This window comes from Echiichthys vipera, assembly GCF_963691815.1.
Source record: "Echiichthys vipera genome assembly, chromosome: 3".
NCBI classification, from domain to species: Eukaryota; Metazoa; Chordata; class Actinopteri; order Perciformes; family Trachinidae; genus Echiichthys; species Echiichthys vipera.
Genome location: NC_139828.1, coordinates 22,564,235 through 22,591,593, shown reverse-complemented (window position 1 = coordinate 22,591,593; position 27,359 = coordinate 22,564,235). Strand labels below are relative to the sequence as shown.

The window sequence follows — 27,359 nt, the reverse complement described above, 5'->3', positions numbered from 1 at the left end:
ACACTGAAAATTAACTTGATTAAAGACAAGGTACAGTAAGGTTAAACCAAAATACCAAACTTTACATAAACAATCATTATAGTAAGGGTTAACAACTTAAACACTCTAAACAAATTAAATAAAAGTAAAAAAAATATATAATTTACAGTTTTAGTGAAATGATGAAAAATGCAATCTTATCACCATGCAAACTGTTTCGCATCGTAACTTCCTGATAATGATACTAATGGCTAAAGTGTTAAAAAAAATATTTTCCTGTGTGCATGGAGAGAAGAATTTATTCTTCATTACTGTTAAAGCTATAGTGCAAAACTTCGAGGGTTTCGGCTTTATTACTACGATACGACCGGCGCCTCAATATGACGTATGGTCCGGTATAACCGCATCCCGCCCCTCCCTGCCACCACCTTACGTGATTCAACAACATCTTTATGCTTTTCTTTGGGTTCCTCGCCATGTTGCTTCTAGCAGCGCTCTCGGTCCTCCCCCCTTCCCTCTCGTTGTCAGGTAAAACTGAGTAGAACGCACCATTTCCTGTGCGCCAGCGTGGGAACGTCGCACAAGCACACCAAATACAAAAAGAGCAAATACTGAAAAATACCGCGAGGTGTTAGAGGAGCTGACCGGCTTAATCAGCATTGTATCATCTCCTCTTGTAGTGGCTTGGCTGAAGGAGATATTTACAGACACGTAGTAGTACAAGTTAAGCACTATAGCTTTAAGAATTAGGCATCAACAGCGTGCCTTTATTTAGGTGCGTGTTTTTATGCAAAACCAACATCTAACACAGTCTGGCTAACACACCAACTCGTGTCCAGTGTCTGGCAAGTCTTCCTTAATTGTGTTGACATTATAAAGATTAGGAAGAGGCAGGATTGATATTCAACTCTTGAATCGGATGAACATTATCCATATAAGAGGTGTCTACAGAAATGACACATTTGTTGTTTATCTATTTTTACTAGTAGTCTTAGTAGTTTTGACTTCTTTACAGTAGTCAGTATTGACTGTGTATTGCTCAGTGTAAACAACTGAGCAAACTCCATCTGCTGAGTAAGGCTGTGAATAACAAATGAAAGCTCTTTGGGAAATAGCTAGTAAATACACCTTGTGTTAAGACCTTTTCGTGGAAATTACTTTACAGCCAAGTGTATCCTGCTACCTAACTAAGCACTTGTTTGTATGCCTCTTGTTAGGTCATAGTAAACTGATTGGAAGTGGCACTTTCTTAAAAGAAAATCAAAAACATGTGCACTCAATGCCTGAGGGAATGCTAGTGCACAATGAAAGGAGACTTCCCAGACTAAGTTAGCCAGACTACAACCAACATTCATGTGACACAAAAACTTCTTGACACTTTCAGAACAAGAGGCAGATCAATGACATTCAGCATTCAACAAACTCCACAACCACCAAATACGACATCAACCAATCCACAGGCACACATCCACAAACAAGACAGGTGAGGAGGCGGATAAAGAGGTGGGCAGGGTTGGCTCCTCCCCCAGTGCAAGTGGCTCTACCTTTTTTGTGGGCAACCGTCCTGTTAAAGTTTGCAAGAAACTGGCGCTCTCAGTGTGCGAAGACATGCGATTGCCACAGCGCTCCATGGCCTACGGGTGGAATGAATGGAACGGTGACAACAAGGTTAGTGGAGGAGCAACTGGAGTGTGGGGTTGCACCTTTTTCCTCAGCACACAACGGGAATGTGTCTCACACACAGACGCACGCACAGACACACACACATACTTTTGTGATCTCTTGCACACACTTGTCACTGACATGAAGACACAAAACAGTTAGACACAGGACAGGGCCACAAAATTAAAATCATTCTACCCATAATAATCCCATTTTTTTTGTAATGTAAACATGGAGAGTGAACGGCAATTTGAGAGGGTGTGCCCTGAAACTTTCTGAGTGACCACATTTTACTCTAATGGAAACACGCCTAATGGAAGTGCTCCGTCAATGTTGACACAATTAATTAATTAGGTGTGGTTTTATGATTACAACATGCAGAATTAATTTCATCTTGGGTTTCTTGACATTAATAGTACTGGATGTGTAAATTTAGTGACAAACAAATACAGAATGTTGTGGCAACTTAAAATGACAGAGGACATGACGTCACATGAAGATGGAAAACAACCTCACGCATGTAGACAGACACACATTCACAGATATACCAAGCTCCGGTGACAAAGTGGATGCAATGTAGGGTAAGTAAAAAGTCATGCAGGGATACTGGCTGAGAGTCGAGACGATGAGGTTAAAGCAGAGAGAGTGAATAACTGTGTTAGAAGCAAAAAAGAGCAAAGGAGATAACAGATGAAATAAAATTATGAAAACCTAAATCTATTCTGCGGATGAAGATGTTATCTAACACTAATCTTTTTCTCTACAACTCCAACAATCCTCTGTGAAATGTATACACAGAAAAGGATCACAGTATGTTTTGGTTTGGGGTTTTAGCTATAACTGACTGCTGTAAACCCAAATCAGTAGTAAAGCTTGACATAGAAAGCAAGGGAGGCCAACAATATCTAAGAAATTGCTGCCATGAATAACTATGGTTAACTGGCACAGAACAACTTGTATTTAGACTGTCTTTTCATGAAATTACTGAGAAAAAGGGAGGTGTTAGACATGATGAGTAAAGAGAGATGGCACCTGAGACTCTAGCATGTGAGATACAGGGTCATGGAGGCGGCTGTGACTCCCATGAATGGGATCATGGGAGGGTTGTGATTTAAAGCTTACCAGAATACTGTAATATTCAGAAATCTTGGTATTTTATGTTTTTGGGTTACACTTTGTGTCACGTTGCATATGGCTTGCAAATATCGTTTGGAGAAAGTTAGCAAAAAATGGTTGGCAATCATAGTAATTAGATTAGTAAGATAGTAATTAGACTTAAATTAACTAAATTAAAAGTAACTTAAAACTTCAGGGAATAGCTTCATGGTTGAGTCTGTAGATTTACGATGTGATCGTAACAACACATAGAAGAGGACGTAAAAAATGTAAACCTTAAAGTTTTAATTAAGGACAGGGATTGCCGGAACTCTCACGTTTCTTTCAGTAACTCTGGCCAAATGTTCAAATAAACCAAAACTCCAAATATTCCAGTATCCCTTCAAGATGAATAAGGTGAATTGTTTTTATAGTGAGGCAAAGTGGAGGACGGGGCATTCATAAAACCACCTGCATGGTTTCTGGAGCAGACCCAGGGCTGGATCCCCAGGGGGCACTCTTACAGCCCATGGTGTGCACCCACGAGTTGGAGCGGTCTAAGCCCTAGGCGTGCCAAGGTCAAAGGACACAAGGCAGGCAGGAAGCAAGGGAATGAGCGAGCAGCACGGGGGAAGGAGGAGGGAAGGAATAATGACAGGTTAAAGAGGTTCAGAGGTCATGCCTGCTGGAAGATGCCAAGGACCCAAAACAGGTTAGCTGTAGGTAAATTAAAAATCAAAATCTTCACCACAGAGGAGCAAAGCACATAGGTTCTCTCTCTCCCTTTCTCTCTCTGTGTATAAATAATTCCCCCCCTTCCTCAGAGACAAGAGAAGAAAGGTTTAGTAAAGTGTTAGCAGCAAAAGGAACATTCATCAAACATGGGGCTGCATTCGATTACTGCTAAGATACTTTTAGGTTAAATAAAACATGTTCGAAGAAGCAGAAACAAATTAAAACAAGACAAATTAACGACAGCAGATACATCAAATGAAATAAAAAGAAACAAAACCTGTAGAGATTGACATGGTTAAGCTATTCTTTATGGTGATTGAAACAATGTGTTGCTGTATCTTCTTGACAACATCTGCTTTTTATGTCAGTAAACTAAACATCTTTTATGCCTTATACAACTTACACACACTGAGCACTGTGTGTGCATGTGTGTGGTTGTGTGTGTGTGTGTGTGAGAGTCAGATTGCTGTTACAGCAGTTAGAGAGATAAGATGTCCCATCTTATGTTTACACATTGGCTATACAGTTTACATGTGATAAAATAACCCCCTGGGTCCTTGTGCACAAGGTGCAAGTTAAGAACTTTAGAGTTCAGTACAATCACCCTACATGTGCGTGTCTAAAATACATCACAAATCAATGAGAGCTGCTGGAGTACACCAATGCTAACTATTTAACTGTGATATCTGATAAGCACGTGCAGTGGAGACAAGCCAAATATTGCAATAGGGGTAAGTGCCAAAAGTAATAACCAATCCTCCTCGTTATGTCTACATTGGAGCCACGTTTAACATTTTGAGTTTGAGCAGAAAATCAAAAGAACAATAAAAGTCTAAGAAAAACTAAGTTATAGGAGCACTTATAACTCAAGACATCGTTTGATCACCTTACCTTGCTGCCAATGATGGAGCGGACCTCGTCGTCAGGAGAGGTGGGCGTACCAGAGATGTCAGGATTACTGTTGCTAAGGCTACGGGAGCGATTGAGGTTGAGGCTGGCTGGTCGCACAGCTGAGCGAGCCATGGTGGCATAGTGAACTGAACCTCCCAACCCACCCGGGCCTGGGGAAACACAAAGAGGAAGGAAAATAGGACAATTGTGGTGTGAGGAGAACAACTACTTCTACCAAGCTGTTGTGGGCCCACTAACATGATGGATGCACTCTCAACTCTGCTCACAATTCCCAAATTTAAGAAGCTCATAACCTAGTTATTCATAAGTGATTATGGTCAAATGGAGCATCCAATGTGTCTTTGCAGTGGATGTTAAGTTAGCTAATAAGGGACTGATTGCAGGTAATCATGCAACACACCAATTACTAAAATAAATAAAAGAACTGAATATAATTTTAATTTTTAAGGGAATAATAAGTGCACACATATTAAGATATACAGTGGTGGGCCATATCTACCTGTTAAGGATGAGTTGGGGTCTGTGTTGGGCAGGCAGAAGACAAAATGGATGAGGGAGGTAAAACAAAAGATAAAAGGAAATGGAAAAAGAAAAATTATGGCAGGTAGACACCCAGTGAAGGTGAGTTGGAGGTTGGATAAAGTTAACTTAAAAGAAGAAAACAGAAAAAGGTATAGAATAAAGAAAAATGTGAGGTTTAGTGTATTGACAGTAAAATACCTGGAGAGGGTGAGTTGGGGTCAGCGCTGGGCAAGCGGAAGACGTAGTGGATGTAAGAGGACAGCAGGCCATTGCGGCCATGCATGTCCTGGCTGGTGTCCAGGTACTTATGAAGCCGGTTCACTATGGATGCCATGACCTCAAAGGATGCCTGCCCCAGATTCACTAAACAAACATAGATAGAGACAGAAATGCAAATGCAGATATGGACAAATACACAGATACACACAGTAACAATATGTGTGCACAGCATGATCCACACACATGAAGATACAATTATCACACAGCAAGACATGTCTTAGCATAACTATTTAGACCTTTTCTTTATGTCTCTTAAATGCAGAGCTGTCTCAGAAGCTATGTGAATGTTTTTTTAAATTTAAATTAACTATGAACTTTGCATGTATTCATTTTCTAGGTGAAATACTTTTTTGGATACAGCAGCTTATTATAAAAAACATGTTCTAATGTTAATGTAAAGAATACAAATGCCAACTGGAATCCCTGTTGCCACAACCAAATTTAGGATAAACCTTTACTCATCATCTCTTGGTACAGTTGACATTGAATTCTACTTGGCAGATTTACCATCTACTATAGCTTTTTTTGTGTGTTATACAATGTCATACCTATCTGCCCAGCAATTACTGGCGGCCGCACTACAAGCAACACCAATTTGTCGAGTAGAAGGTGAAGGAATCGAACCACTGGCTCCAGCTGGGAAGAGTTGAGTGCCGCAATGCTGGACTTGAGCTCGGCTTCCAGGTTGTTTTCCATGATGCGCATGTCTCCGATCCTGACAGGGAACATGTGCTCATCAAGGGCGTGTACCAAGGCAAAGAACTTATCCAGGTACTGGTCCTAGAGAGGGTAGAATGGTAGGGGTGGGGGTGCAAAGGAGAGGAGAGAGAGAAAATTGTTTACTAAACAAATGTGGTAAAAGAAATCAAGAAAGACAGAGGTGATAAAGAAGAGAAGAAGAAGTAATAAAGATGGAGAGGAAAGAAGGAAAAAAGAAGAAGCTTTGCAGAATAACAAGTTTTAAAGGAAGAGAAATGTGAAGCAGAAAAGGTGGGGGAAGGAAGTTGCCAAACAAAAGTTAGCTTGGATCTTCTCGTCTGTAAGTTGGCTTACCAAGTGGAAACCACAAAATGAGCGTTACTACAAGAACACAGCAGAATCCAGCAATTCAAATCTGCGCCAGGAGCAGTGATTTATGAGCACATTAGTCCCAGTTAGGCTCCTAGGGACCACAGTCAAGTCCTCCACACCCCAGCCGACACAGAGATGGAGTAGACCTCAGTAAATTACGGCCGAGCAAGCTTCACCCACTAATGAACTGGTGCTGTGGAAGAAGTACTGTCTAAATGTGAAAACATTGTGTGTGTTTATCTTTACTGAAACTGAAATTACAGCTGATAACCTGTATGATTCTTATGATAATGATTCTACACCAACTGATATTATATTAAACTGCTCTTTTTCATCCTGAAAATCTGATTCTATTGGTAATATGAGGTTTGAATTTTCCAGCAACAGGGAAGATGATCCTCTCCGGGAACCATCACCTTATCGTGGTGGAGAGGTTTGTGTGTCCCTGTGAACCTGAGGGCTGTGTTGTATGGAGCTTAATGCTCCTGGTAGGGTCTCCCATGGCAAAGTGGTCTCAGGCGAGGGGCCGGACTAAGAATGGTTCACAAAGACTCAATGGACAAACAACAAAGAGGAAGAGAGACCCTGCCCGGAGGAAGCCCGGGGCCCCCGTCTGGAGCCAGGCTCAGACGGAGGGCTCGCCGGCGAGCGCCTGGTGGCCGGGTTTGCCACGGAGCCCGGCCGGGCACAGCCCGAAAAAGTGACGTGGCACCTCCCTCCTCTCCATCCTGTGGGCCCACCACTCGCAGGAGGAACCACTTGGGTCAGGTGCGCTGCTGCACGGGTGGCAGTGAAGGTGAGGGGCCTCGACGGACCAGACACGGGCAGCAAAAGCTGGCTCTTGGGACGTGGAATGTCACCTCTCTGTCGGGGAAGGAGCCGGAGCTTGTGCTGGAGGTGGAGCGCTACCAGTTAGATCTGGTGGGGCTTACCTCCACACACAGTCTCGGTTCTGGAACCGTTCTCCTGGATAGGGGTTGGACACTATTCTTCTCTGGAGTTGCCCAGGGTGTGAGGCGCCGGGCGGGTGTGGGGATACTCACAAACCCCCGGCTGAGCGCCGCGGTGTTGGAGTTTACCCCGGTGGACGAGAGGGTCGCCTCCTTACGCCTGCGGGTGGTAGGGGGGAAAACTCTGACTGTTGTTTGTGCATATGCACCAAACAGCAGTTCAGAGTATTCGGCCTTCTTGGAGACCCTGAATGGAGTCCTGCATGGGGCTCCAGTAAGGGACTCAATAGTTCTGCTGGGAGACTTCAACGCCCACGTGGGCAATGATGGAGACACCTGGAGAGGCGTGACTGGGAGGAACGGCCTCCCTGATCTAAATCCGAGTGGTCGTCAGTTATTAGACTTCTGTGCTAGTCACGGATTATCTATAACTAACACCATGTTCGAACATAAGGATGCTCATAAGTGTACGTGGTACCAGAGCACCCTAGGCCAAAGGTCGATGATCGATTTTGTGATCGTATCATTTGATCTGAGGCCGCATGTTTTGGACACTCGGGTGAAGAGAGGGGCAGAGCTGTCAACTGATCACCATCTGGTGATGAGTTGGATCAGAGGATGGGGGAAGATTCTGGACAGACCAGGTAAACCCAAACGAGTAGTGCGGGTGAACTGGGAACGTCTGGAGGAGGCCCCTGTCCGAGAGATCTTCAACTCACACCTCCGGCGGAGCTTTTCTGGCATCCCTGTGGAGGTTGGGGGCATTGAACCGGAGTGGGCAATGTTCAAAGCTTCCATTGCTGAAGCTGCAGCGGTGAGCTGTGGCCTCAAGGTCTTAGGTGCCTCAAGGGGCGGTAACCCTCGAACACCGTGGTGGACACCGGTGGTCAGGGAAGCTGTCCGACTGAAGAAGGAGGCCTTCCGGGATATGCTATCCCAGAAGACTCCGGAGGCAGTTGCAAGGTACCGACAGGCCAAAAGGGCTGCAGCCTCTGCTGTGTCGGAGGCAAAGCAGCGGGTGTGGGAGGAGTTCGGAGAAGCCATGGAGAAGGACTTTCGGGCGGCACCAAGGTGCTTCTGGAAAACCATTCGACATCTCAGGAGGGGGAAACGGGGAACCGTCCAAGCTGTATACAGTAAAGACGGGACGCTGGTGACCTCAGCCGATGAGGTGATCGGGCGGTGGAAGGAGCACTTTGAGGAACTCCTTAATCCGACTAACACGCCCTCTTTTGTAGAGGCAGAGCTGGAGGCTGATGGGGAATCATTGTCAATATCCCTGGCGGAAGTCACTGAGGTAGTCAAACAACTCCACAGTGGCAAAGCCCCAGGGGATGATGAGATTCGTCCAGAAATGCAAAAAACTTTGGGTTGGGAGGGGCTGTCTTGGTTGACACGCCTCTTCAACATTGCGTGGAAGTCTGGGACAGTGCCAAGGGAGTGGCAGACCGGGGTGGTGGTTCCTCTTTTTAAAAAGGGGGACCAGAGGGTGTGTGCCAATTACAGGGGTATCACACTACTCAGCCTCCCTGGTAAAGTCTACTCCAAGGTGCTGGAAAGGAGGGTTCGTCCTATAGTCGAACCTCAGATTGAAGAGGAACAATGTGGATTCCGTCCTGGACGTGGAACAACGGACCAGCTCTTCATTCTCGCAAGGATCCTGGAGGGGGCCTGGGAGTATGCTCATCCAGTCTACATGTGTTTTGTGGATTTGGAGAAGGCATATGACCGGGTTCCTAGGGAGATACTGTGGGAGGTGCTGCGGGAGTATGGGGTGAGGGGGTCACTTCTGTGGGCCATCCAATCTCTGTACACCCAAAGTGAGAGCTGTGTCCGGATCCTCGGGAGTAAGTCGGATTCGTTTCAGGTGGGGGTTGGCCTCCGCCAGGGGTGCGCTTTGTCACCAATCCTGTTCGTGATTTTCATGGACAGGATTTCAAGGCGTAGTCGTGGTGGGGAGGGGTTGCAGTTCGGTGGGCTGAGGATCTCGTCTCTGCTTTACGCAGATGATGTGGTCCTGATGGCATCGTCGGTCAGTGACCTTCAGCACTCACTGGATCGGTTCGCAGCCGAGTGTGAAACGGCTGGGATGAGGATCAGCATCTCTAAATCTGAGGCCATGGCTCTTAGCAGGAAACCTGTGGATTGCTTACTCCAGGTAGGGAATGAGTCCCTACCCCAAGTGAAGGAGTTCAAGTACCTCGGGATCATGTTCACGAGTGAGGGGACGATGGAGCGTGAGTTTGGCCGGAGAATCGGAGCAGCGGGGGCGGTGTTGCAGTCGCTCTTCCGCACCGTTGTGACGAAAAGAGAGCTGAGCCGGAAGGCAAAGCTCTCGATCTACCGGTCAATCTTCGTTCCTACCCTCACCTATGGTCATGAAAGTTGGGTCATCGTCGTCGAAAGAACGAGGTCGCGAGTACAAGCGGCCGAAATGGGTTTTCTCAGGAGGGTGGCTGGAGACTCCCTTAGAGATAGGGTGAGAAGTTCAGCCATCCGTGAGGAACTCGGAGTAGAGCCGCTGCTCCTTAGCGTTGAAAGGAGCCAGTTGAGGTGGTTCGGGCATCTAGTAAGGATGCCCCCTGGGCGCCTCCCTAGGGAGGTGTTCCAGGCACGTCCAGCTGGGAGGAGGCCTCGGGGGAGACCCAGGACTAGGTGGAGAGATTATATCTCCACACTGGCCTGGGAACGCCTCGGGATCCCCCAGTTAGAGCTGGTTAATGTGGCCCGGGAAAGGGAAGTTTGGGGTCCCCTGCTAAAGCTGCTGCCCCCGCGACCCGACCCCGGATAAGCGGATGAAGATGAGATGAGATGAGATGAGGGAAGATGATGCAGGGTAAAGAGGATGAGCAGTGATGAATGTGAATCCCCCAAAATACTGTAAAACTACCGTATACAGTAGTGTTACCTGCGTGTGGATCGTTGAGACAGTCACCACTTCCACATTAAATACACCGCGATGGTTGTCCACCCACTTCATCCCTGGGAGAGGAACCTGAAGACACAAGAATACCTGATTAAATCTATGCTGCATTGCAATTTTACACTGTGGCCAAAAGGCTGAGAATTTGCTTGGCTGTTCTGAAACCTTTCTGTCTCCAACAAAAGTTAAACAAAGAGGTTAGTAAGTGTTGACACTGAACCAGAGTTGTCCACAGCACCCTAATTCTTTACAATAAATTAAACATTACTGAGCATCTGGTAAAGCAAAAGCTGTAAACTCTGAAAAACAAAACTATGGATGCAGCTTTCAAATACATCATACTTTTTTCATACTTTACTCAATTTCTTCATGAAGTAAAAACAACTGCATTCTTAAGAAAAAAAAATGTCTTACATCTGGTGAGAGAACAGAGTAGGATTGTGGTGGTTTTTCCAGAGACACAGGCAGACAGAAATGTCCTGTTCGCAGACGCCCATTCTGCAGCATGGGGATCCACTACAGAGAGAGTGAGAAACCATAAATCAAAAGAGAACACATGGAAAAAAAACACACATATATATATTTTCTTATTAGCACAGTTTTTATTATGCAATTGTAGCTGTACCAGTGACTGTTATCTACCGTGTATCCCACAGGGGTCTCCAGCGGTGTGTTCTGCTTCTGCTGGCAGCTGACGTGGTAAAAGGTGAAGAGAATGTGGTGGTGGTCCGACAGGGAGGCAGGCAGCTTGATCTTGACCTCATCATGAAAGTCAGGGGATCTGTTGACAGCAGTTAGCAACAATGATATAAAACTATTTGAATTCAAAAAATTGATATATTAGAAAAGACAACCACCCAAATAGATTTGTTCCCGAACTACGCAGCAAGGTTTGGCCATATGGTTCAGGCTGTCATCTCAATGGCACAACACACTCTATGACCTAAACAATGACTCACTTTAGACAAAGCTTCTGCAAATAGTTACATATTCAATTATTCCCCATAACATTGTTGTTTTTTTCATCAAGGCTACAAGGGTGCAGTTGCTTTTCTCTAACGTTGCCTGCTTTGTGTTCATTTACTCCTTGATGCTAGAGTTGGTAAATATCTATCTATATCTATCTCATTCTGGAAACTATTGGAATGGTTTGCCCCATGATTTAAGAGTGTGGCTAGAAAGGCTTACATAGCTATCCACTTACATTAGTATATTTTCTTCCATGCATGTACACATAGGCAATTCAATTGAAATCTCTTTGTATTCTTTTTTCTAGCTGATTCCATTTATAACTTGGGACTCAGTGTCTCGAGACTGAGCAGGGGTTCATCGTGGAAGTCAAGTGATCTAAGCTGAAAGAATCATAACTCACTTCAGCTGTATTCTTTTCAGTCCCACAGGACGAAACTTTGTCTGCAGGTCAATGCCGAGAAACAAACAACCTTCAACTACAGCAGGCCCATCATCAAACCCACTAGGATTGCCTCAAGGCTGGACATTACCAGCACTGCAAAAGGTCAGAGAAGGGCCTTCATTTCTCATGGGAACAAACATTTTGGTAATGGACCAGAAAAAGAAAAAATCCTCAAGGAGTAACAGTAAAAGGAGTAACTTGTATGGCTTATAAGCAATATAGCAGATACACTAAGGTGGAAGCTTTCAAGATTACAAAACCTTTCTTAAAATAGATCTCCTTTTTTCCCCTTGTCATTCTGTATTCTTCATATGTTCCTTTGAGAGTTTTGACAAAATATTGTGCCACCTCTGGGTGAAATACAGACTGTAATTGACCATTAGCTATAAGCACTTCTACGGGCTGGATTAAGTCCTAATGCATAATTGTCCTGGTCACAATGGTGCACTATTCACAGGTTGATTAATTTTAGCCTTGAAGGTGTGACCCCTGTGTGACAAATGACAAACCGCTGGATGTCGTAAAAACACCTGATAGTGGTGATAAAATATTAGAGACCCCCTCAGCTCTTATGTAGAAATGAAAGAAACATGTGCCAAGGACATCGCTTGACAATATCTAGAAGGTTGACTCCTTTAATGAATGCTATCAAAGGCTGGTAGGGTAATGGACGTGTAATAGTAGATGTTACGGTGATGTTAAATTAAAGAAGATTCTTGAACTTAATTTTCGATCGACCAATCTCACGGCAATCAGAGACCAAGGCTAACCTAAGCACGTCATATTCTCATACCTCATCATTGCCAAGAGAGGTCGTCACATAAACAATATTTAAATGATGTCAACTACTGGACCAAATGCAAACATGTCATTGCTATGGAGCTTTAGGTCAAAAGTGTAGTTTTAGGTACGTTTGTCACCATCCCAATCACAGGTTCCCTACAGCACTCTGTTCTAAAAACTAAGAACTTACCGGTTATGGTACACCACAGTAGTATAGGCTTCTTTAGCAAAATCAGCACAGCTGGACTTCCCAAATATCACCTGCGGGATAAAAAAAATACTGACATTCAGATGGTCATGAAGCCATGTTACAATTCATTTTGACCATTTCTCAACATGCATTAACCCAAAGCATATTTGGTACCATGCACACAGCTGTGGAATACTGCAGTACTGTTTCAACACTTTACAATCAAATGGAAAAACATGCTTAGTTGTCAACAGTGCAACACATATAACTAAGATGAAGGACGAAACCAAGACAAAAAAAAAAGAATGGTTTTCTCTTTATCTTATAACATCTCATCATGGCATACCGGCATTGCATTGTTTGGATCCTCTCCATTCATAAATTGCACTTTGACTGTGATGTTGCGGGCAGAGCCCTGGCGGTTGGCAAAGTTAAGACTCTGAGGGTTCACATACAGCAGATTCCTACAAGACAGACACGTTCAAAGACAGAGAAAACAAGGCACATCATAAATTAAGTAGTTTAATTAACTCCGCCTAAGAAATATGTCAATCTCTAAAACTCTTGAGTTAATGGTTAACATACACAAAAAAAGGATATCTGAAGTAAAACACCATCATTTTTCAACATATGACATTATATAGCATGTAAAATATATGATAGAACATAGCAATAGCTTGATGGCACAAGAGGTTGACATTTGGTCATCAAGAGAGTAACAATCTTGTTAATAATTCAAATGAAATATAGAAATCTTCTCCAGGCATAAATTGTATGGTAGTCCTTGACTGACTCTGCATCACAACTTGACAGCTAAAACATATTAACTTGAATTGTAATTTTGTTTTTTTAAATTAAAGAATAAAATACTGAAAGTGTTTGATGAATTTTACAATTCTGATTATTGCTCTCTACATTGTCAGCAAAGTAATGGTACAGTATAAAACACTGATTCGAGTGATGGGAAGTGGAAGGAGGTCCTACAATAGGAAGTGCAAAGTAACCCAGGACCAGCTGACAAACCACAATGACGTAGTCGAGTCTACGGGGTACGGTCCCATAGAGACCACAGCTGGAACCACAACTGACAAGGAAGCGTGGGAATCTCTTTAGTCTAATCATTACAATCATTCCCATCTTCTGTTATCCTCCATCCACCATGTCCTAACAATAACAATGGCGGCTTAAAAGTGGATGCAACTGAAATAGCCCCCGAGATGACTTTACTGTGGAAAATCTGAAATCCCCATATAAGCAAAGTAAGGAAGTATCACTGATCGGTCAGTTTATCTCATGAGACTCAGCTTTGGTTAATCAGTACACATGAATATTGTGAAAGCAAACTCTGTAGGTCTCCCCATACACTCCCCAGCTGTACGATGACAGCTAGCCACCTTCCCATTTAAAGTTCAGAGGTTACATTAGGAGACTAAGTCATTGTTTGCTGACTCTATACATAGATCAGGATAAAGTTTCTTGCCAGGAGGCCTCGTGACAAAGTAAATCTCTAGTAATCCAGAGCATGCAGGGAAGAAACAGTAAATAAACAGCAATTCTGCCATGTTAATAGGACAACACAATGTTGGTGAAGGTGCAGAGAAGAGTGTAAATTATATTCAAAACTGCCTATTCCCACTTAATTAAATAAAAAACTCACTACAAAGCAGATAGATATATCAAGTATTAGAACTTTGCTCATGTTTAGTAATGTCTATGAAAATTTTACTCATGGTCCAACTTGCTATGACTGATTTTCACAAATACTGTATATCAGCCCACATTTTATGGACAGTTCATTTTGCATTTTTCATCCTGGAGAAATGAATGGATTTGTATGTTAGATCCATAATTGTAGATGCTTTAGTTGTACAGTCATAAGTGCCACTTGATTTTGACTAAGCAGCAGTGGACTGCATCCTACCAGCACCAGACTAATAGAATAGGCAACTTTGATTCTAATTCACACTGATTTTGCACATATTCTTCCAAATCAATATGGTGAATTTAGGTATAAGAGGAAACAGGATTGAAAATAATCTTGGATCAACAAATCTTTTCAACCATTTTTTCCCTTAAGTGTCTGTTTTTAAAAGTACAAAATGTGAAAAACTGTTAGAGATCTGTTTAAACAGAATGAATATAAACAGGCAGATGACAGACTGAACAACTCAGCCAATTAGGTGCTACAGTAGTGAATGGACGTAACTTTTATTGTCACCTTGTGGCCAACAAAGGATGGTGTGGTGGAAGGTATCCACACTATCCAACAACAGAACAAAGGACTGACACACAGCACATTATCAGAGGGGTCCTGTCACCATGAGGTCAATAAATGAGGTGATCAATGCATGCAAACAAAAATATCTCAGGCATAACTGATAGTGTGCATGAAAAAAGCAGCAGCAAACAAAGAAGTGGACAGAAGATATCCTTGTGATTTAAAACAGACTGCCGAGGTGATTTAATGCCAATTAATCAAGTGGAAATTCCAAATTTAAACATGGGCAGAACATGCCAGATCAACAGAGAAAGGCTGGTTTAACCCCCTTGCTGCTAAGCCACAATGCTAACCACTGTGCAGGCATGATGGATACTGAATATCATTACCAGCTTTATGCTGATCAAGCAAATTCCTGGCACATTCACTCAGTCTGAGGCCATTTTTCCCTTTTCCATAGCGCCTTTTCTTTGTGCTCTGCCCATATGAAAAAACGTAGCAGTCTCATTATTGAGAACCGAGGTAATCTATCCTTGTCACCGCAAATTACTAGAGAAAGCTCATTAAGATGACTGTATGGTATTTTAAGGTGCACTATAACAGACAGACTGCCAAAAATGTCTGCAGTTTACAAAAAGATAAAGGTTCCAGTATTTTCTGCTATTTCTAACACATCATTTTCATTATATAATAATAATTTCCTTCGCCATAAAAAGTAACTGATCAGCTGACTGATAAAAATATTACAAATGAGCCAAAAAATAAATTATCCAAAAAAGGCATGACATGGCAATTATTCTGTCTGCGTGGCCTTTTCACACCACATAACTGGACATGCTTACTATAGAAGTTGAGAACCACACAGCATGGACTGCCAAACGCATAAATATTTATATTCTAATTAAATGCTACACAGAGTAATTTTGCTGATTACTTCCTCCTCCTCTCTGGCTGAAGGTGGACATATTTCACCAACATTGCAGGTCTGCCTCTAACAACTTACGAAGAATTTGCCATAAAGACTGTTTTTTACGACAGGACTCAGAGCAACGGGAAGATCCTTCAAAAGCTGCAAGCTAATCAGTAAACTATATATTCACCATCTCATGCCTGGTAGCATTAAAAATATCACACCAGGCATGACAAACTTGAAAAAAATGACAAGGCTGTGCAATAAAACCAAGATGATGAGTACACACTGTCTAAACTCTCTAACATCATTCATGCCCAGAAGCTCAACCCTGGCACTGATGACAGGCTCACTCCCCTTCCCACACAGAGAGAGAGAGAGGGAGAGAGAGAGAGAGAGAGAGAGAGAGAGAGAGAGAGAGAGAGAGAGAGAGAGAGAGAGAGAGAGGAGAGAGAGAGAGAGAGAGAGAGAGAGAGAGAGAGAGAGAGAGAGAGAGAGAGAGAGAGACAGAGAGAGAAGAGAGAGAGACAGAGAGAGACAGAGAGAGAGAGAGAGACAGAGAGAGAGAGAGAGAGAGAGAGAGAGAGAGACAGAGAGAGACAGAGAGACAGAGAGACAGAGAGAGAATGGTGCTGGGCTGATTCAGCGCGATGCTAAATCAAACCCGAGAGCATTAATTACACAAAGCATTATCAATCAGAGCAAAGTGTGTGCAGGGTTATAAGGTTTGAGATTGATCAGAATGACTATCAATCAAAAACCAGTGATGGCCATTGTTGGCTTTCTGCTGATCAGCCAGAGCTCTGCACCACAGATGGAGAACAGGGTAGGGTGTGGTATGGAGAGGGGATTGGGGTTAAATGGGCAGTAAAGGGGGGGGGGGGGCTGAGCTGCATATGTCATTTGCTCACTGCTTGGATTTGTTTGTTCAGGAGAGGGAGGGGGATTTGGGAGGAGGTGGGGTAAAGAGTAAAATATAGTAGGGTTTAATGATCAGCTAATCCCCCCCACCCCACCCCGCTCTACCGAGAGGGGCAGTATATAACACAGGGCAGCCTGCTGCTCACATCATTTAAACAGCAAAGGAAGTGTGTGTTATAGGCAAAGGGAGAGAAAAGAGTGTTGATTAGAGCACAAAATAGAGAGCAAGAGCAGTGCAGCACTGTGTTAGTAAATATTTCACAATCTCGTATTGGACAAGAAAGTCACGATGAAGCTGTTTTGCCTGTTTCTGCTGCTAGCTAGTTCCACAGCTGCCGTCCCTCTGGAGACCTCAGGTAGAGAAGAGAACCCCACTCTGCCCTCCCAAGCCCTTACCACAGTGCCAAGCCCAACCGAGGCAAAATCTCGTTTTGCCATGCTGGATGATGTTCGTCTACTCGCAAATGGCCTCCTTCAGCTCGGCCAGAGTTTACGGGAGTTTGTCCACAAGACCAAGGGCCAAATCAACGACATCTTCCAAAAGTTAAACATTTTCGATCGCTCTTTCTACCAGCTCTCAGTGGTCACGTCTGAGATTAAGGAGGAAGAGGAGGAGCTGAAGAAGACCACAAATTTCTTGAAGACCAACAATGAGGAGATTAGGAACCTATCACTGGAAATCAACTCCAAGATCAACGGCATCCTGCAGGAGCGTACACAACTGCAGAGCAAGGTGGGGAACCTCGAGGAGCGGCTGAAGGGACTGTCAGACAGCATTATCCCTGCTGATCAGCTTAGTGAAATCACAACGCTCAAGGTAAGCAGCTAATATGCGCTAAAGCAATTACTCTTGAGTGCCTTACTCAAGTTTGCATCAGTTAGTGGAAGATATGTGCACACAGATGTAAGTGAAAAGTGAGCAAAACTAAGACTACTAAGACATTGTCAAAACACCATGTGTGTGTTCTGTTCTTACTGATAAAGTTTAACTAAATTTTACTAGTTACTAAGAAAAAGTTATATTCATAAATCGATTGTAGTTATCAATTTGTTTGATTCGTGCGACTCAACAGGTGCTCTTTAAAACACTGTAAAACATAATATATGTTGTATTCGAAAAATAATGTGTTTATTATGGTATTTTCAGGAAGTGATTGAGTCTCAAGAAAAAACAATCACCAATCTGCTGAAAGCTGTGAAGGAGCAGCATGATCAGCTTGACAACCAGAAAACCAAGATTAAAAACCTGGAGGAAAAGGTAGACAACTGCTCAACAGAGTATCATCGAATTTGGCACTTCTGTGCAAATGATGCTGTATGTGGGAATGGAATATGAATATGGGGGCTATTCTGGGGCTTACAACTTAATTTAACATTGCAGATAAATTTGCATTCTCTTGCAGCTAAGCTATGACAGCTTCCAAGATACAGTTGACAGGCCAATGGATTTAGCCCCTGCAGCTCCTGATATGTTTGAATATCTGACAGGAAACTCAACTGACCTGGACACAAATGGTAACATTTTTTTTTTAAGTATTATCAGTTATTATAACATGTTGGCATACATGTGAAATATCTTTAAATAAAAAAGAGAGTGTTAAGGTTTGGGAAATGTGGATGCATTCATTTTTCTTAACTGTGTTTCAGACTTCCCCGTTGATTGCAGTGAGTTGTTTAACAAAGGAGAGTCAAACAGTGGAAACTATGTTATCAAGCCAAACCAATCGGAGCCATTCATGGTTTACTGCGAAATGAGTTCAGGTGGGTTAGACTACAGAAATGTGAGCACTAAATGAGAGAATCAAAATATTGTTTCTGTATTCAGAAGCATTTACATTGATTAGATGAAGTACTGGTATTTATCAAAAATCTTAATCAACAAGCAAGGAACATAAAACTGAAGGTTATCAAAATAGATAACTTAAGGAAGAGGTTACCGAAAAGGGCATATAACAGGGCGGCTATATTGTTCACCTTGTCTAAAATACATTCATGATACTTGCGTAAACTTTCGAGTGTCTATTACAAAAGTAACCTGACTTGAAATGTATTTCTAATTCATTCTATAGATGGGGGTTCAACTGTCATCCAACGCAGGGTCGATGATTCAGTGGATTTTGACCAGACATGGGACAAGTATGAGACAGGCTTTGGCAATCTGGATAGTGAGTAATTTTTTTAACCTTGCTTTAAATTCAAAATATTTGCCAAAACTATACACATTTTGATTTTGAAAAGCATCTGGAAATAGCGCAAGAGCACTTGAGCTGGATACTTCCTTACTCTCACAGACTTTTTTGGTGAGACGGATTCATGTTTATCCTGCAGGCCTGGTTATAGGAAATGGTAATTGTTACATATCAGTCTTGAACTGACAAATTTACTTCCTGTTTGGTCTGAGGACACAGCAAGGTTTGGCAGCTTTCCCTGCATAAGGCTAATCATAGGTGCATCCCTGCCACAATTAAAAGTAATCCAATGCAGCCTTAAGAAAACAAGTGTATGGACATGCATGGATGCTGATTAAAGAAGGGTGTCTCTTAGCTTACTGCGCTAGAAGCAGAAACGGATTAATTACTGACTAAAACACTGGGAGACAAACTATCAATACTTGAATGTAAATGGTACAAAATAGACATAATACACATAAAGTTATCAGTTCTTCCTTTCCATATATATCAGTCTATAACCTTTGAAGATCCCTTGCTAACAAACAAAAAAAAGAAACTATTTTCACATAAGAGATATCCTAACAAGATAAAAACTGATGTCTTACACAGAGGACTTCTGGTTGGGTTTAAAGAAGATCCACAGCATTACACACCAGGGGGTTTACATCCTGCGTATTGATTTGGAGGACTGGAAGGAGGGGAAGCACTGGGCTGAATACCACTTCTCAATGGAGGGACCCTCCAAGGGCTACCCCCTTCATGTCAGTCACTTCTCTGGTAACCTTCCTGATGCCATGGCCAACAGCACCGGCATGAGATTCTCCACAAAAGACAGAAATAAGGACAACCACAGAAACTCCAACTGCGCTCGCAATTACACAGGTAAACAGTTTTATAAGGGTTATCAGCAATGATTGTTTGGTAGCATAAAAAAACAAAAACTTGGTGAACAAAGTCATTTTTTAAGACCAACTTGTTTGTATAACCTATCCTTGTCCTGACCCTTTGGCAGGTGGTTGGTGGTTCAATGCTTGTGGAGAGACCAACCTTAATGAAAGATATATGTGGTTGAGGGCAAAGGGACGCTCTATGAGAAGGAAGGGCATTCACTGGAAGCCTGGCACAGGACCCTCATATTCCCTCAAGATGACTAAGATCACCGTACGACCAGCCACTACTGCTGAAAGCTTCAACTGAACCCCACAAGTTAAACCTTTTCTTACAACACTACTGGCATTTTTCACAAACATTATAAACTTATCTAATGCTCAGCCGAAAAAAATTTAAAGAAGGGGAAACTGAAGTATAACAGATTCTTATTGTATATACACCATTAAGCCTATTGCTTCCTAACAGCATTTTGTCAGAGATTGGTTGTTCTGACCAACCAGATAACAGACCAAAAATGTCACAAGCCAGAAAATGCTGAACTGTCGCAATGATGCAACCATGCAGGTCATTAACCTATTGGGTGCTATCCAGCAAGGACAGTAGAATTATCATTATGCAACATCTGCAATCACTTGCAAAATGGACATATTGATCCACATCAGCAACATGATCTAGTGCTGTCGGCAAAGAGCTTCAGTATTGCAGTTAGAAAAGGAAAAATATTAAGAGATATTACAAAGCAACTGAGATTGCTTGGCTATCTATTCAGTAAACTTAAATGTATTGGACAGCTTCCCTGTTGGCAGAGCTATTTAAAATGTATATGATGTAAAACTACCAGGGGTCACCAAACCAACAGATATTTACATAAGGCATGCACATTATAAAAGTTTAGGACAAAACACTGCGTCCTCAACATCTCAACAATACTGGTGTTTTTCTTTCCCAATGAGGGTCTTTATGTTCTGGTATTTTACACAGCTCCATCTCTATTTCATAGAAACAATCTACAAAGTTCGGGCAACGTCAACAGACAAATACAGTAAAAATGGTGGAGTTACAAAGCTTTGGCAGCACACCGATGAGGTTTTTTCCCTTTGTTTGTTCTATGTATTTTTTTACTCTGTAAAGTATTTAAACCATGCTCATGCTATGATAAGAGTTACAATGGCATTGTTAGAAAAACATAATTTTGGCATATTTCCTATTTTATTAAGTCATATTGACTTTTGTCCATTATCATAATCTAACTAACTGTACTGTAAATGTGTCTACTATACTAACATGTCGCCCTGTAAAGTAGCTTTGTGCTCTAACAAATCATATTTATGAAGACAGAATAAAAACTTTGACTAAATGACTATCATGACTACATTTTATAGTGTGTTGATCTATAACTTTGTGTTGAACCAAATACAATATTAGAGGAAGAAACAAAAGCCAAGAAATGGCCTGGATGTAACCTTACATGTTCATGAAGTACTGTCATCATGAAGTAAAAATGTATACTCATTCACAAAGTTAAAATAACTGCTAAAATAATCTATTAATTCAAAATGTGGGTGTTTCAGTTTGCATGCTTCCCTATTCCTATAATCTATACAGAAATATACAGTATGTGGAAGTTCAAAGTATAAATGTGTTACATCTTCCAGTTTAGAGCCTATATCCTCCTGAGTACAGCTTCTAAAACAGGGTTGTTTGATAAAGTTTTGTAACCTTGTGGCATTGTTCAAGCTCATTGACCTCATAGACTAGAGTTGAAATACATGTATTAGTCTACTTTAAAGGAAAAGTATGTCAGAAAATCAGGCTTAGGTGAATATTTGTGATCCCAGACATTTTTCGTTTGGCAAATCAAAGATTTAAAAAATAAACATTCACAATAAAAAGGCAACATTATGATTTCCTTTAACCCAGTTCTGCTCGCTCTCAACTGGGTCTGGCATTGGTTAATCTACAATAGGAAGGCTCCTGGTTATTTGCAGACAAACAAAGCCTGGAATAGCAAGGCCATGTCAGCAGCAACATCTGGTACTAAGACCATCACTTAGAGTGACCTTGACAGAAATGGCACTTGTTCAGATGAATCAATGAAGTATCTATCCATCTATGTAACATGAGGTGAACACATTAACAAGACACAGTGGCAGTCGTCACTGTGAAAATCTTGAATTGACGTGTACTGATTTCTGCAGGTTGATTGAGGTTGTTCCTCACTGACTAAATGAATGAAAATAGGTTTGTCATGGAGCATTTGGCATTTTGTCTATTTCAGGGGTTAAAGCAAGAAACGATTTGTGAGCCTGAAAAGTTGTTTAGGAGGAAATGTGTGTACAATGTACTGAACTTGAAGTTTTATATGAATTTAAAAGTGATCTATGCTTGATATCAGGCATGGTGCCTGAGAGTTTTAAGCCCTGCTATTTTCACATATTTTCTAACAGGCAATCAATATAGATCTAAAACAAATACTATTGAAATGTAATTTTGCACAAATGATACACAAGTAAGCCAATGGACCTATGCTTGAGTGACAGGCATGAAAGGGCTATGTGTAAATGTATAAAAACATTTCAAAATCGATTAATTCAATAGTCAATTTAAAATCAAAACAGGTAAAAACAACTTGTATTTTTGCAGCCTATTGACAAGAAAGATTAACCTATACAATACGAATATACAATATTTACTAAACTAAAAGGTAAGAAACAAAAGCAGTTTTCCACACTAAAAATGTTTTTTTTCATCTGTACCTGTATGTGGTGTTTGGCACATAGACGTCCCTGGCAGGGAACTCCAGGATCTCCCTGGTGGGGCGTACCCTGCTGTCTGGGTAAGGTTTGACCTGCAGAAGGTCAGGGGTCAAGCAATAGTGGGGGTTCTCTGGAGCTGGAGAAATGTCCAACTTCAGCTGGGCTGTGGTGACAGTCACAGAGGACAGAATGGGAAGGGAGTGGATGTACAGGGAGACAAAGAAAGAGAAAAAGGGATATATTCATTTCAAGCCAAGTGGTTCACTTCAAATTTCTAAGTAATTCATGAGCATCAGGTTAACAACAACTAAGGGCGCACTCACACTGTCCGTCCGTACCGTGCCCCGTCCTTTAGGGTAAAAAAACAAAGAGGACTCAATTCACATGCTTATACCTGTTATGGGTCTGAGTCTCCTAAGCACTGACGAAGGCCTTCTCATATCTGCTAGGAACTTATATAAGTCCTCATCACTCAGTCTGTCCCCCTCCTAAAACACACAAGTGCAGCATATAAAAACTCAATAAATATAGAAAGCAGAACACTGTGTGATAAGTTATATCCTCCGTTGTCTGTCTGTATGCAAGTGCATAATATATATATATATATATATATATATATATAGTTCAGACTTGTGTTTGTGTGTGTTGTATATTTGGTTGTGAAGACCTGTTTGAAGAAGTTGGTGATGGTAAGTGTTGCAGGTCTAAAGCCAGTCAGGCTGCATGACTCGTCTCCACTGGTGGTCCTCTCTAGGGAACGCCTTCCCATGATGCTCGAGTTCCTCCGTTCTGACCATGAGCCTTTTCTCTCTGCATGCAGGAGACCAACAACAGTATTTAAAAAAAAAAAAAAATGTTCCTTTAAAAGGTATGCTACAGCAGGTTTAAGATTAATGCCATATTTCTGTCCCATTTGACATAGCATATACATTTCTCTGATCTACCTAGCAACAAAAAGGCAGCCAACATAGTCAGCATCAAAGATACCTTGTGAGGTTAAAGGTTGGATAAACACAAAAGGTCAAACTCAAAATAACCCACCAACGATCAATATGGCTCGATGTTTTGTTTAGATGTATTGCTCTCTGTTTGAATTTGCCTTTCTCACTATTTGTAGTTACAAAGTTGTTTTGAGATATAGATGTTATGTATTGACACACCCATGAGCCTCATGCGTGGCTCACAGGTCTCTTTTACAGTCTCTGTCCCCAGATAAACTATTTGTGACATTGTGACTGTGAGTGGGTAAAGCGTAAAAAATTTCACCAAGGTTTTTTGTGCCTCCACGCTGTGACTGTTAAATACTTGATGATGAGATAATCAATCCAAAGAGTTGAGTTAAAAAGGAATGTCAAACCTGAGAGGCTCATCTCCAGCTCCGTATCTCTCTCAAGACTGCCTGCACTGTTCACAATGTTCATCAGGTGGATAGCGGTCCAGGCGAAGGGCATGCGGTAGCGGCCAAGACGTTGGCAGAACTGCTCTGACTGGCCACGAAGCTTCTCCAGCTTCTCTTTATTCTACAGGAAAAATACATGTTCACTAAAATGAGACTATACACAGTGCATCATTTAGCTGATACAATGGGCAGCATTGCCAGGAACATGTGGATAACATAATGGTTAAAAGACAACATACATATTATCTGTACCCTCAAAACTTTTTATGTACCATTCAACATCCAATTCACACTGATCATACCTTGGCAGCATCTGACTCTTTGAAGACCATGTAGGGCTCAGCACACTCTCCAATATCACCTTGCTGCAGTACCTTTTCCAGCTGGGAACAAAGCACACACTTTCAGTCACCATCCTCGCACACGGCAACAAAGCGATCGAGCAGGACAAAGACTGACTATCAAAACAAAAGTTGTATTTAGATCACAGTAATGGCTGAGTTTCTTCTGGAATTTTCGTTTTGAATGGAGGGAGTACCAGTGTAACACCGGCTCCTATAGAGAATATGGTATTATGAGTCGTTTGCAGCCTTGATGTTATTAGGCTACCCAGTTTCTTCTATTCCATCAGTAGTGTGTCAGGGTTAAACCGACACGATTTTCTAGTAGTTTATGCAACACGTTTTGCTACCATAAGCAAATAATGATGAGTCTCCCGACGTCACACAGAACAGATCATCTGTTACTGTCACTTTTAAAAAGAGAAAAGGATTCACGGACTCTCCTCGCCTTGGTGGGATCATCTTATAATCATGGTCATCTACATTTGAGGCAGGTATAATTAATTATTTACGTAATTATTTGCAAGCAACACTTGACAAGACAGAGGAAATGACATCATAACTGACCTTGATGACAAGGAAGACATCCTGGGAGGGGTACGTAATGGAGAATATGGCAGAGCGTGCCAGCGTGGAGATGGCGGCTGTCTGAATGTGTGGACGCAGCATCCCCTTCGTCTGCTCAGAGTTTAGGTCGAAGAAAAAGTTCTCTGATATCTGAGGGACGCATCCAAACAGACACAAAGGTGATTATAACATAATCATAACATACATGCTAAATGTAATCCTATGACCACACCTCGACAACCATTTGTATTCAATCATAATTTTTGAGTGAATGGCTGTGTCACTGCAACCTGATTTCTTGCTCATGTTGGCAAACATGATAACATTTCGGTGACAAATTACCCCCTAGTAAAAGTAACAGAGCTCATGTTTAAAGCAATATATGAGATCTACTTATCAAGGCAACTGCTACCCTCTAGTGTTTGGCAGCTAAAGGGAAGTGCAGAGAATCAGCAGGGGATGGTCTTTTCAGATAGATACATGGTTCCAGTGTATGATTTAACTGCATTCCTACAAGCATAACAGGGCCACAACATAAAATTTTATAGTCCACTCATCAAATTCGTTTTGCCCTCCCAACAATTTTAATGCTTTGCAGAAGTGCTCCAACAACTCAGGGCTGAGGAGGCACCCAGGAAAGCATAACAGCTTACCTTTTTCTTTTCCTTGACATCGTATAAGGCCAAACTAGCAAATATCGGTTCAATTTCGATCTCAAACCTTCAAAGGGAGACAAAAAGGAGTGGGTCAGCAGAAAGCAGCAGTTAAATAAAAGCACTAAAAGGATTTTTTCTGAAAAAGGCTGTCCACCACTTACTTCAAGGACAAGCACTTGACGAGTAGCCTCTGGCCAAAGTGTTCTTTGGGTACTTCAGGCACACAGTGGCGCTCAATGGGCTCCTCCTACACATTCACAGAGAATATTACAAACAAAAAAACAACAAAACAGAAAAGAAATCAATGTGAATATCCATGTGATGATGAAAACAACTTTATTCATTAAAAAGAAAATTACTGACATCATGGCACTGGCTTACTTGGCCTGAATAACCCACAAAAAATTAACAAAAAATTGCAACATTTACATACAAATATAATGGTGACTAGAAGGATTCAAGCTAGATAAAGGGGTGAACTCTACCTCATCAAGGGCGGGGTGCAGAGCAAACAGTTCGCGATGGCGGTTGGACTTGCGATGCTCTTCGTTGTGCCTGTCAATCTCCTCATTGGGCGCACGGTCGAGGAGATGAGGGAGGAGGGCATCGGGGAGGGAGTTCTTCAAATCAAAGATGCTGCAGGCCCAGCTGCCGCGTGGGGTATCATCTATAGACATCGACCGCCGCTTTAGGTCATCCTACAGGACATACAACATCAAACAAATGAGTGTCACAGGCACACCAGCTCACATGCACAGCATTTTTACCACTTAATAATTTGCTACCTGGTCATCCTGGTAGCTGCTGCTTTCTGGCATCTCATCAGCCTCAAACACTTGTTTGGGCAGACCTTTCTGACGCTCCTTCTGCTTGTCGAGAGTGTTGGGGTTAAAGCCTGTACCAAGCTTGTGGTATCTGAGGAACAAAGCAGTCATTTACTTAATATTAATGGCCATAATATTTTACAGATATAATCCTAAAAGAGTTAACGTGAGAAATTGGGTGATAAAAAACGAATGGTTTCCACACAGTGAAGCCTTACTTTCTGTTGACGATGGCCCAGTCTTCTGTGTAGGATCGGACACAGTCTCTGACATGAGCATCAGTGTCCCTGCAACCAGACAGACTCAATTAACCAAGCTTGATTATGAAAACAACCAAGCTTTATTTAAAAAAAAAGAGTCGGACTTTAATGCACTAGTCTCAGTGAATAAAGATGATAGGCTACCAGGCTAATATAATTTAATATTAATACTGATATTGGGCTGGTACTGACTCAAATAACTTGACCGGGTATGGCTGACAATGATGCAGGTAGATTCAACTAAATTGTGTATTAGTATATATTAATTATCATTTTCCCTACAAACTTAGGAAAGCAATGTTTAAGTCAAACTTGATATTGCCTTACACATAAATATCCAAATTTTAAAACACAGTGCTCAGAAACTAATTTGATAATTCAATGTTTATTTAGTTTTTATTTTTTATTTTAACTGTATATATCTAATTAAAAATCTATATACATTTGGTCATTTGGTGATTTAATACATGGATAGATGTATTCAGAAACATTTTAATTTGTCCAGTTAATAGAATAATTCACTTTAAAACACTTACTCATTTCTCTAGGTCGTACACAATCCTCAAATGCTCTTATATGAAAAAATACGTTGCCACACTGTACTTAACTTCAAGCCTGCTACCACCACCTTCAGTATTTCAACCCCACAGCCCTCTTACCCTTCCTCAGGGACTGCTTGCGCCACTGTGCGACATTCCCTGGGTGTGTGGATAACTTCAATATCATCTGGGGGAAACTCAATCAGATCTCTCAGGGGACCCGACTCAACTATGGGAGGGTGAGTGATGAGGTACTCCTCAAAATCCACTGGCTCCACCGCCTCTGTGAGGGGAACCTGGTGGACGATGAGAGGGAGAGAACCAAGGGATGGAAAAAGTTAAGCAGCTGTGAAGACAATGTCAGCTATTCAGTCCTCCTGTCTGTGGCTCT

The 27,359-nt window shown here is 42.0% G+C and overlaps 2 protein-coding genes across 8 annotated transcripts in view; one reads left to right on the top strand and one right to left on the bottom strand.

The window, feature by feature from the left end:
- Positions 1-27,359, bottom strand: part of dock7 (dedicator of cytokinesis 7) — a 51,447-nt gene that overhangs the window by 18,072 nt on the left and 6,016 nt on the right. For 5 of the 7 annotated variants that reach the window (XM_083940163.1, XM_083940164.1, XM_083940165.1 and 2 more), the window contains exons 3-23: positions 27,089-27,264; positions 26,388-26,456; positions 26,131-26,260; positions 25,831-26,043; positions 25,507-25,592; positions 25,343-25,409; positions 24,690-24,839; positions 24,084-24,164; positions 23,740-23,902; positions 23,050-23,192; positions 22,777-22,870; positions 22,383-22,545; positions 12,862-12,979; positions 12,516-12,586; positions 10,771-10,909; positions 10,543-10,644; positions 10,114-10,200; positions 5,733-5,964; positions 5,104-5,268; positions 4,363-4,532; positions 1,524-1,613 (exon numbers count right to left, since the gene is read on the bottom strand). In XM_083940163.1, coding sequence (XP_083796289.1) covers positions 1,524-1,613; positions 4,363-4,532; positions 5,104-5,268; positions 5,733-5,964; positions 10,114-10,200; positions 10,543-10,644; positions 10,771-10,909; positions 12,516-12,586; positions 12,862-12,979; positions 22,383-22,545; positions 22,777-22,870; positions 23,050-23,192; positions 23,740-23,902; positions 24,084-24,164; positions 24,690-24,839; positions 25,343-25,409; positions 25,507-25,592; positions 25,831-26,043; positions 26,131-26,260; positions 26,388-26,456; positions 27,089-27,264 — 2,709 coding nt within the window. Of the gene's footprint in view, positions 1-1,523; positions 1,614-3,207; positions 3,301-4,362; positions 4,533-5,103; positions 5,269-5,732; positions 5,965-10,113; positions 10,201-10,542; positions 10,645-10,770; positions 10,910-12,515; positions 12,587-12,861; positions 12,980-22,382; positions 22,546-22,776; positions 22,871-23,049; positions 23,193-23,739; positions 23,903-24,083; positions 24,165-24,689; positions 24,840-25,342; positions 25,410-25,506; positions 25,593-25,830; positions 26,044-26,130; positions 26,261-26,387; positions 26,457-27,088; positions 27,265-27,359 lie in introns of all 7 variants that reach the window. The other 2 variants (XM_083940169.1, XM_083940168.1) reach the window with 2 other exon arrangements.
- Positions 16,832-19,932, top strand: angptl3 (angiopoietin-like 3; the record flags this gene model as incomplete). The annotated part of the gene is made up of 7 exons (XM_083940171.1): positions 16,832-17,381; positions 17,712-17,822; positions 17,968-18,079; positions 18,212-18,325; positions 18,634-18,729; positions 19,345-19,617; positions 19,748-19,932. Exons 1-7 carry the CDS (start codon positions 16,854-16,856, stop codon positions 19,930-19,932), a joined length of 1,419 nt encoding a protein of 472 aa, XP_083796297.1. The 5' UTR covers positions 16,832-16,853.